Consider the following 11,859-nt stretch of genomic DNA (forward strand, 5'->3'; position numbering starts at 1 on the left):
AAGCAAAATGTTTTGGTAACATTCTAAAAAAAAAAATCTTCTTTTGTGCTCCACAGAAGTAAGTCAGTCATAACAACATGAGGGTGTGAAAATTATGACAGAATTTAATAGCAGTACATTTTCCGCATTCTAGCGCATTCTAGCTTAAAATCAATGCTTCCATGTGCATTTGCAGTGCATTCAGTAATATTATCATTATCATTACCCAGCAAAATATTCAGACACATCTCTTTCTGATGACAGATTTAATTGAGCCTGTGTACTATGTCAGAGAAAAACAAAAACAAAAATGGACTTTTTCAGTGTATTTTTGTGTATGGCATCAAACATCTAGCGACATTTAGCAACTTTTCAAGCAGGCTTTAGCTGCTTTCCATTGAAAGGACTTGGCAACAGTGTATACAGCACTGCACTATCAGTGCCTAGCCTACTGGGAAATGTCTGATCTGATGCAATTTGAAAAAATATTTAGAATAGAAATCAATGTACTTATTTTACTGAAGAAAATTAACTTTCGATTTCACTATCCTTAAATGTTTAATACGGTGGTGACATGGTAAGGAAGTTTCAGTATTACTCAGCACAGTCTCCATCCTGAACTTGCCTAATTTGGAGAAATTCCAGCTTAAAATGTGTGTCTACATGGGGTTATGGCTTTTCCCCCTTTTTTTCACTCTATTCACTCTAAAATGTAGCCTGTACTTCAACAGCTGATATAGCAAAATTATGTTGTTGTTGTTGTTTTTTTGTTTTTTTTCATTTTGCATTGCAACATTTACTGCTGCAAGTTATTGAAAAGCACTTTTTAAAACCCAGACTTCTCCAAATTTTCTCCTCATTTTTGTTTTTATAATGTAACCTTTTTGAAATTCTTCAGAAGAATAACAAACCAAAGCAAGTTACCCTAAATATGTTGTCAGCTTTGAATATTATTCATAAAAAGGGAGATACTGTATGTCACAAATGAATGCAAAGCACACTGAGATCACCTTTATTCATCATACAAATAGAGGACTTACACGAGACCGATAAACAGGCATTGCATCAGAATTATAATTGCAACCACTGTAATATATTCTTAGCAGTAATCAGTAGGACAGGAAATTTAATGCAAGGTCTTTCTTTGTTTGCTGCTGCATTTTGATGACGTGCAACCATGTGAGACTTTCTCAAAAGCGAATCACTTCTGAGAAACGCTCTGCTTTATACTAAACAGGCTGAGTGAAACTGATAATGTATTTCAAATTTGATTCTCAAACAGGAAAGTACAATACATTTGCTTGACGTGATCTCAATAATTCCTTTTTTCGCAGCATACTCATAATTGGGAGAATAGGGTAAAGTAGAAAAAATTTTTTTAAACTAAATAAAAAATATAGTGCTTACACAATTTCAAGTCTTGAAGGGATGATTTCAACCTCCTCGATTGCCTTTCAAGATATTTTATTCACTCCTCTATCAGCACAAATTCATCTTCATAGACAGTGTATAGCCTGAAACAACCCAGTGTTAATTCAGATCAGTTTTAGAATTTAGAATAAGCCTTTAATATTCGGAATACTTTGAAACTTTGTGTTGCATTCATTTGCTTAACAGGAAATATATGTTGGAAATGTATGTTTTTTTTTTCTTTGTGCAATCATTTATTCAACAATTTTTTTCTGTATTTTTTCTTTTTAGCTTTTCATAAACAGGAAAACATTAATAATCACAATATGTTCAATTATAAGTGTCAGAAACAAAACCTCACCCCTGCCCTCATTCGTAGATGTTATAAGTACACGCTCATGCGCGTCAATAAAAAAAAAAAAAAAGTTAACAGTAGGTAAAAAGATTACATGAATGGAAGAGGATTGCAAATGACACTTAACTACTATCTCTAAGGATGATACTTGTTCCCTGTAACTTTAATACTACAAAAACCAAAACAAAAGGTGGTAACCATCTTTTTACCCTGATTGTCGGAAGTACTACAGTATCTTGATAAGCTAACAAGCAATATCTAAGACTAGACGAAGCACACAGAGCACACACCTTTCCTTGATCACTAAGCCTTTAAGAAGTTATAAATATATATATATAACTTATATCTCAGCTCCTCGAGGGTAACAGAATACTTAGGTCTGTGAGCCAACTCTCAAATATGGGCACTGACTCAGATTTCCACTTGTGTACATTTTTTTTTTTTTTTTGCCAGTATCATGCATAATGAAATGGCCTGTGGAAATGTATGGTTTGAAAGGACAATCACACACACACATTTTTTTTTTTTATTCAGTTCATAAAGGAAACAAGCCATTATAGATTGTTGTTCCAGGATAAAAGCTATGAATTTTTTTATATAATACATATTGATTTCATTCCACTGCATGCAGTGTTTTTTGGATCTTACAGTTCCATCATTGTAGCAACATAACAGAGGAGAAAAGGTTTTTCTACGTTATGCAATCCATGCCAAAGACTAAAGATATTAAGTAGTATGTATGTGTGTACTGTATAAGTATTATGCCATAACTTTCAGTTAACTCCTCAGTTAAACTGCTTATAGCATTGACGCATATCACCAAATAATGATAAGCCTTCTCACTGCACCAAATTGTTATAAATTCTTCTCAATATTGCCACATAATTAATTAATAAATTGGATTAACAAATTAATAAATAATAATTAATTATATAAGTATACCTAACCGTACTGAAATACATACAGTATACTCCTGTTAAGCAGTACATAGCAAATCGGAACTGCTTGATTGCTTATAAAACATAAACTATAACACAGAGCTTTAGTCTGTTAAATGTGATTATAAGGCATGAAGGCATGGTATTAGTATATCAAAAACACTGACATCGTGATTTTCTATAAAGCTGCTTTAAAATAATGTTTATTGTGAAAAGTGCGAACCAAATAAACTCGACCATCATCTACCATTTTAAAGACTCACTATGTTCTAATGTCTTTTTCTGTTTATTAAATGCCTCATAATTTCTGATCACCTCGTCAGTAATCCAAATTACATGTTAAAGATTTTGCAGTTATACTTCAATGTATTTCCTATCTTCACATCTGTGCAGCTGTTTAGATTTTGCAATAGCTTGCTATCTCAGTCTGAGCTTACAACAGTGTACAGTAACTACTTTGCCCGCCATTTCCTGCCACCGTCTTCTTTACCTGCTTCAGCAATTCTGAAACCTGAGATCTATCCCCAGGCTTGCTAATATTGAGAATATGAAACTGATTTCTAAGTTTTGTCTGGTTGACCTGGTATTGGATGCCCTGCTTTTGTTTTTCATCCTTAACAGTGAAAAGGATTATGACCTTCTCCCAGTTCTCCTCAAAAACCTCCTTCCATTTTATCTCTTCAAAATACTGCTCTTTTGGTATGACTAGTAGTAAAGCATAAGGTCTATGAGAAGACATACTGATACAGAATTGTATTTTGTGTTTCATTTCCTCTAGGGAGAGCCAAGAGCTGAACCAGCCAGCAGTATTGATGACGGTCACCTGCTCCCCCTCCACCACTCCAGTATCTACTGTGATCTTCATCAGGGGGGCTGGAGAGGCATCACACAGACTCTCCTCTCTGCCAAATATCACGTATTCCACTGCAGTCTTCTCAAGCACAGACATGCCCAGCAGGACAAGTATTGTATATTCTGGTTCAACTTTAGGAATAGGTTCACCTGTAAAAAGAATGAATCATTAGGTAGTCAATCCAAAGTCAATTAAGAAATCAAATAGATGTCAAGTTAACCCTCACAACAACAACAAAATTTAGGGAGTCGAATACTGAAAACCTTTATTAAATAAAATGATTTAAAAATAATTTTGGGTTCTTCTTTTCCTGTTTCATATATTATAAAACTCCTGGAAGATGTTATGCTACATTCAACTAATTTACTACAGAAATATAACTATAGTATGAAAACATCTTACACCATTTAAAAAAAAAAAATACTCACAGGAAGTTTCTTTAAGCATTTCTGTGTCGACTTGTGTATGCTATTGGGTGAGAAAACTGTGTTACAACACATATTTGTTTACAGAATATAAATGGTGAATCCATTTAACAGAGTTGCAGTTTACATTACCCAAAAATTAAAGCATGGAACATATTCGGACAACCAGCTTGGGATCCACCCGGTCTGCTCCAGCTTAAAATGCCACAATATGAACCTAGTTAGTCTAGTTTATCCACATTAGTTTCACATTCATTTGATTTACTACAATCAATTTACTATTTCAAGTACTTTTAATAGCTTAGCTGCATTTATATGCTTGTAGCTAACTTTGTTTTTATCTTTTTTAAAGGTTATTTAACTGTTCTTCCATGTAAATTGATTGTTCTGAAAAGTTTAAGGATCATATTTCCTTCTTTTATCCATTCAGCATTTTTTTTTTTTTTTACAGTTTTTAAATTTGTTTAAAATTTCTAAAACTATGGCTCCTTTTCTCTAAACATACAAAAAAACACATAACACACATACAATAAAAGAAACATGACTAATCTCTTGGCAAAGGCAAACACTTCTTTAAAAATTACTCTTTTAAAAATGAGATAATTGCGTAAAAAAAACGTAAACAAAAATCACTGTATAAACAACTGATGAATTTTACAGTTACTATACTGAATCAGATCAACACTGAACTCACTGAATAATGAAACCATTGGTTTGTTAGAGCTGCTTTACAGCAGATTTTTACTGCCTTGAAACAATCTGTATTGTATAAAACATATAAATAAAGTTGACTTGAATGCATATTTTGCTTACACAGCTTCAGAAACTACTGTATGGCTCCCTTTCTTTAAACTCTACAATTAAAACCACAAAACATGCACAAAAGCAAAATATTACACATCTTGTGCAAAAGCAAGTACTTATTTCTAAAATGTATTTAACTTTAAAAATTTTGTTTTAGTAACTCTACAAACCACACAAAATAAAGCTGTTTCACAAAAGGTTCTTTGTGGGGAAAGAAGGTTCTTTAGATTATAAAAAAAGGTAAGAAAGAGCACTTTTGTGCTCCAGGAGATCAGCATCCTATACAGTGATTTATGTTCAAGGCTGTTTAAACAGATTCCTGCTCCATTCCCCACTGCATTGTTACCAGTACATCCATTGTTAGAAGACCCCCCCCCCCATGCTTATACTGTTTACTGTATTATTTATTGTATATTCTGATTGTACCGTTTACTGCTTGCAATTATATTGTTTATTTTATTGTTCATATTTGTAAAAATTATAGTTTTTAATTATAAATTGTTTATGGAAATGTTTATAATTCCAAACATCTCCAATACGGCTGTTGTTACAATATACTGCCTCTTGCACTCTCCTACTTCTAAACACTTTACTGGAGCTGCACTATATTGTCTTTCACTTATAAGTTGTCACAGCTTTGAGTTGGGTCCAGCCTAAGGACTTTGTCCACATCACAGGCAATGTCATCTCTTGCCAGGCAAAGGAAAAACACTTTAGTGTGCTAGATCTATAGCCTTGACAGCACTAACACACCTTGCTGTCTCTCATTCTCATCTTCCTTGTCCACCATCTCTTACACATACTCTTCTTCTTCTCCTTCTCTGATTGTTTCAGCCCATTGTTGATATCAAAACTGAAAAGTGCACCTGTGCTACCCGTGTTACTTTGAATGCATAGTCAGAAATAAGAACTTCTTTAAGGTTTTGTAGAAAGAATGACTTATTCAGCAAATTGTTTAGGCCTTTGAGAATTTGGTTCAGAGAATGGGGTGTCATAGAAATTGTGAACAACTTTTTTTTATTATTATTACATTTATCTATGTGGAGCTAATGAATAAAATTATGGGCAAATGCTTAATGCACCATAGGCTATTTCTAAACATGAGATTTTTATTTACCTAAAACCATATACATTTTAAGAACATACTTACTTCATTTACTGTTAAATATGTATATTTTGTGCTGAAGAACTGGATACCTGTGGCTGCAGCCATTGATCGATTCTGGCCAGAGCTTTTCTATTCTTCACACAATCCGGGAATCCTTCATCCTCATGGAACAGACAGTCCACAGTGAGTGTATTCTCCCTGCTCACAAATCTGCTGCTGTCTGGAACAATCTTCTCTACGTCAAATGTGTGATGAAGCACGATGAAAACAGCCGGTTTAGACTCTGTTAAAATGGAGTGATCAAAAAGTTGTTATAAGTAACAACTGATAAAATGAATACAATAATTTGAGATAATTAAAGATATTACATAACACATGAAGTAGCAGCATATTACCTGAGAGATCGTTAAGTTCATTCAGTGCAGAATCAATGTCAGTTCCTGCCCTTGAAACAATAACACAGAAAACCAAAATGACATCACACTCCTCCACGGTGAGCACCTCTGTGAGTTGACCTGATTTTTGTTGAAGGGCTTTTCTTATGATGTCCTCTTTAGCCTTGAATGTCTTCCCAGGTGAAAATATGAAATATTTATTTCCTTAAAGAGGAAAAAGGTATTGGTTAATGTAACATCCTTGATTAATATAAGTCATGGTTATCTCATCTCAAAAGTCATCAGTTTTTATCTTTATCCAATCTAATTACAGAGTCTTTATAAAAAGAACTGAAGCTCTACAGTTTCCATTACCAGTAATTGTAGGACGTTGGTCTTTTTGTTCTTCAGTTGAGTCCACTTCAGTGTCTGTTTTAGGATCCATTTTAAGTTTAGTTCTGAAATTGACAGAACACTGTAATATTCTTGATCATCATTTTCATGTTATACAGTTGTTTAGATTATGATTGTTCTATGCATTTAATAGTTAATATTTATTATATATTTCAATATTTTATATTTTCATAGTCTGGGTATTGGAAAAGATGAAAACAGTGGGGAAAATAATTATTTGATCCCCTGCTGATTTTGTAAGTTTGCCCACTTACAAAGAAATGAAAGGTCTGTAAATTTTATGGTAGGTTTATTTAACATATAGACATAATAGCAACCAAAATATCCAGAAAAAATGCACTATATATATTAAGGTTAGAGATAGATTTGCATATCAATGAGTGAAATCAGTATTTGACCCCCAAGCAAAACATGACTTAGTACTTGGTGCAGACCCTTGTTGGCAGGTACAGAGGTAAGATGTTTTTTTGCAGTTGGTCACCAGGTTTGCACACATCAGGAGGGATTTCGATCCACTCCTCTTTACAGATCCTCTCTAAATCCTCAAGTTTTCTTGGCTGTCATTAAGCAACTCAAAGTTTCAGCTCCCTCCACAGATTTTATATCACATTGAAGTTTTTTGGCTAAGTGATATGTTTTGGGTCATTAACATGCTGGAAGACCCATAGACAGTAAAAGAAATGGACACAGCGACCCCATTGGAACTCAACTGAGACAAGTGAAGCCCATTTTTAGCGTTTTCTTCCGTTTCTGATGCGCAGACTCAAACGATGCTTGATAACGTCAGCAACCTGTCTGACAGATGTAAATCTTCTAGTGGCTCTGCGTGCAAACTGCCATCGTTAATCTTACAGAGACTGCGAGCTTGAGCGGGGAGTTCTTTGGCGTAAGTGAGCAGGAGTAAGTATTCTTATTAATTATTTTGTATAGTATTTTAAAATATAACGGCAGTATGCCATATTAAGTTAATTGCCTGCGAGCTTCTCCTCCTGTCTGTACGGTAATGAGACAGAGAGTCGAGTGGTTATGACGCAATCGTTAGCCTATTTTTACAAAAACTGTTTATACGGGGCCATAATGTAACATAGAGTTAATGGAGCCCTTTATACATTGTCGTGTATCTTTAGTAATAAATAATAGACAATGGACAAACGGAGTCTTTAAATGCCTCAGATGTAAAGTTATTCGCCGTCAAAGTGACGCCAAAATGAATGGGAGTCAATGGGATGCTAACACAGGTGAAGTTCTGCTACAAGATGGCGGCACCCGACGTCTTCAACTTCCGGTCAACTTCCTTGCCGCTTGGGAAGACCCATCCATGACCCATCTTCAGTGTTCTGGCTGAGGGAAGGAGGTTCTCGTTCAATATTTTACAGTACATGCCCCCCAATCCCCCATCCATTACCCCTTAGCAGAAAAACATCCCCAAAGCATAATGTTTCTACCTCCTTGCTTGACTGTAGGGATGGTGTTCTAGGGGTCATGTCAGCATATCTCTCCCTCCAAACACAGCGAGTCGAGTTAATGCCAAAGAGCTCAATTTTGGTCTCATCTGAACACAGCACTTATGGATGTGCTTTTCCATAACTGAGGCCGATGCGATACACATCTTGAAAGATATGATACACCGAAGATACAAATGAAGTAGTGATGCGATGTGATGTGATACGATTCACCCCTATTCTAATGCAATGCAATCAGATTTCAATCTGATCCAATTCAACACGTGATTCAATGCAATATGATGCAGTGGAAATGTATGATCGCATTAATTCCTTTGGTTCAGACAGACACCAAATCATACATTAACTCATGTGTCTTCTGAATTTTCTAATGCCTTGAGGCCTGTTTCATAAAACAAATTTACCAAATAGGCCAGGCTTGATTCAGTTAGTCTGACTCACTGTCAAATGATTTGGTTCCAAAATACAAATTTAACAAAGATCAAAATCAGTCACTGTGGCAACTAATGCTGGAAAGCTAACCTGGTCCAGGGCAGGCCAACTGTTAGACTAAGCAGAGCTCCTCTAACACTGAACAATAGGAAAGCATAGAAATTACCACTTATTCTCTCACATACTATCATATTCATGCAGCCTTTTTCTCTATGACAGCCATAGTTAGAACAGATAGCATTACTTTATTGCTCTACTAACATTGCTCTTTAAAGCATTAAGATCACTAAACTAAAAGTTAAAAACATTACATTACAACTACATTTTAAATGCTATATGAAACACCGTTAGCTAACCTTTTTGTTTACCCAACACATTAGTCCCTTTACAGTTACTGCTATCATAAGAATACACCTATACTTTTTAAACCAATGCATCGCATGGTTTACTTTTTTGCAGATGCACCAAGAGAATCGGTTAATCTTCCCATCTCTATCTCCCAAGCCTTCTCTGAATCTTTTAGATGTTCACTGGCAAACTTTAAACATGAACACGTGCTTTCTTAAGGAGGGGGACCTTGCGGGCGTTGCAGGATTTCAGTCCATTGCGGCGGGCGTAGTGTGTCACCAAGGTTTTGCTTGGTGAATCTGATCCCAACTGCCTTAAGATCATTAACAAGCTCCTCTGGGCTGATCTTTGATCAACTTTGCGCAATGAGGCAAGATTGGTGTGTGTGTGTTTGTGTGCACTTTGGATGGGTAAAATGCATAGCACGAATTCTGAGTATGGATCACTAGGCTGTATGCCACTTCACATTAAAATAAACCTACCATAAAAAATAAGCAGGGGATCAAATACATTTTCCCTCAATATACCCTACTCAAAAATGATTCATGTGATTCAAATTGCGACGTCATGGAAGATGACTATGCGTCTGTTTACGCAAAAAATGTCAACTAGATGTTGCTACACTATAATGAAATCAGCAATGACACAAAATCCAAGGTCTTGTTTAGTGCAGAATTACATGGCTGTGTTTGTATTAAAGGGTTAGTTCACCCAGATAGCAAAATTATGAAATTAATTAAAATTAAGTAAGACCTCCGTTTATCTTTGGAACACAGTTTAAGATATTTTAGATTTAGTCCGAGAGCTCTCAGTCCCTCCATTGAAGTTGTGTGTACGGTATACTGTCCATGTCCAGAAAGGTAAGAAAAACATCATCAAAGTAGTCATCATCAAAAGCAGTCTGGATATCCGGTTCCCGAACGAATCATTCAGTTCACCAAATCGAACTGAATCGTTTTAGACGGTTCGCATCTCTTATACGCATTAATCCACAAATGACTTATGCTGCTCACTTTTTTAATGTGGCTGACACTCCCTCTGAGCTCAAACAAACCAATATCCCAGAGTAATTCATGTACTCAAACAGTACACTGACTGAACTGCTGTGAAGAGAGAACTGAAGATGAACACGAGCCGAGCCAGATAAGAAGAATCGAGGAGCTGATGATACTGCGCATGTGTGATTCAGCGTGAAGCAGACCGACACACAGAGCGACTGAACTGAACTGATTCTTTTGGTGATTGATTCTGAACTGATTCTGTGCTAATGTTATGAGCGCGGGTAAACCGAAGGCTTGAATCAAGGGCAATCATCGCAAATGACGCCATTACGTCGAGCACAAAAGAACCGGTGAACCGTTTTCTTCAACCGGTTTAATGAATCGAACTGTCCGAAAGAACTACTGGTGATCTGAAAACCGATGCAACCTGTTCTTGACTCGTAAACGAGTCAGTCTATTGTTCGTTATCTGGCTCAGTTCGTTGTTCATCTTCAGTTCTCTCTTCACAGCAGTTCAGTCAGTGTATAAAGTCGAATAAAGTCGTCGTTTTTTCTATTTTTGGACCAAAATGTATTTTCGATGCTTCAAAAAATTCGAACTGACCCTCTGATGTCACATGGACTACTTTGATGATTTTTTTCTTACCTTTCTGGACATGGACAGTATACCGTACACACAGCTTCAATGGAGGGACTGAGAGCTCTCGGACTAAATCTAAAATATCTTAAACTGTGTTCCACAGATAAACGGAGGTCTTACGGGTTTGAAACAACATGAGGGTAAGTTATTAATTACATAATTTTGCTATCTGGGTGAACTAACCCTTTAAGCTGTCAGAATTTTATACGAAAATGGGGTTTCTGATGTCGACGCCTATAACAACGCATAGATAGCCTTAAGAAAAGATTAATCCTCATGCATGATAGCCTATTTTAATGCATAAGCATACACAACAGTTGGTGATACATTTAAAGGTTGTTTATGAGGCTCAGAATAAAATTAGAGGATAGTACTTCTACTCACCCGAACTGCTCTCCGCTCTGTTTTATATAACAATCTTTCACTTTCGTTCAGTTTTATACGTAAAAACACGTTGCTTCTTTCACTTTCACCTTTTCAGAGCCAGTAGATAAAAAGGAAAATACAATATAATACAATAAATATACACCGTGAAAAATAGTGCATAAAGCAGGAATGTAGCGCTGCAAACTTGTATGGCATGCCCTATTAGCGTAATTTTCCCCAGCATTACTTGTCTACGGTAATTGCCTTTAATAATTCAGTTAGATACCTCTACATTTAAATTCATACTAGTAACAAGTTCTAGAACAACAAATGCTAGTACACGAATTAGGCCTCTTTTCACTCGTAGTGATGAAGTAAACGAGCTAAAAGAGAGTTTGCCTGAAAACAAACGATCCTCCACTCTGTAAAAAATACGTTGATCTCAATGCGCTGGTCCGAAGGGACCGTCTGCAAAGTGCGAAACGAAAAAAAAAGTCTACTAATAAAATATTCAATAAATTCATAGTAACACACTGTAGTGTCACCAAATTCAGTTCACACACCACTGCTCTCCTACTGGCTCTACTACAACGTTGATTTTGGAAAAACATGCTTTTTTTTGCACATTTTTTTTATGATTTTTTATTATGAAAAATAGTTAACAACTTAACTGTAACAAACTGTACCTTCATTAAATTCAGTTCAGACATCACTGCTCTTTTGTTGGATATACTACAATTTTCATTTTGCAAGTAATTGCTTTGGACATTTTTAAAGATTTTTTATTATGAAAAATAGTTAATAACTTCACCGTTATTGAACATTATAGTTAATAACTTTTCTGTAACGCACTGTACTTCCACTAAATTCAGTTCACACATCACTGCTCCCCTGCTGGTTTAACTACAACACTCATATTGATAATAATTGCTCTGGCACATTTTTAATGT

General features: G+C 35.6%; 1 protein-coding gene across 1 annotated transcript; it reads right to left on the reverse strand.

Moving 5' to 3' along the window:
- Positions 1-2,051: 2,051 nt before the first annotated feature.
- si:dkey-58f10.6 (uncharacterized protein LOC564033 homolog) lies at positions 2,052-11,238 on the reverse strand. The gene is made up of 7 exons (XM_052557127.1): positions 10,928-11,238; positions 6,622-6,704; positions 6,268-6,471; positions 5,962-6,155; positions 4,093-4,155; positions 3,964-4,003; positions 2,052-3,684 (listed from the first exon to the last, which is right to left on the reverse strand). Exons 2-7 carry the CDS (start codon positions 6,689-6,691, stop codon positions 3,116-3,118), a joined length of 1,140 nt encoding a protein of 379 aa, XP_052413087.1. The 5' UTR covers positions 6,692-6,704; positions 10,928-11,238; the 3' UTR covers positions 2,052-3,115.
- Positions 11,239-11,859: the final 621 nt, after the last annotated feature.

Source organism: Carassius gibelio, chromosome B5 (genome assembly GCF_023724105.1).
Source record: "Carassius gibelio isolate Cgi1373 ecotype wild population from Czech Republic chromosome B5, carGib1.2-hapl.c, whole genome shotgun sequence".
NCBI lineage: Eukaryota > Metazoa > Chordata > Actinopteri > Cypriniformes > Cyprinidae > Carassius > Carassius gibelio.

Bases quoted from the DNA above. Each gene is read 5' to 3' on its own strand.
- si:dkey-58f10.6 (XM_052557127.1), bottom strand. From the start codon at position 6,691: ATGGATCCTAAAACAGACACTGAAGTGGACTCAACTGAAGAACAAAAA. The intron at 6,156-6,267 runs GTAATATGCTGC...CCATTTTAACAG, and splicing joins TGAACTTAACGATCTCTCAG to AGTCTAAACCGGCTGTTTTC. The intron at 3,685-3,963 runs GTGAGTATTTTT...TTCTTTTTACAG, and splicing joins AATGCTTAAAGAAACTTCCT to GTGAACCTATTCCTAAAGTT.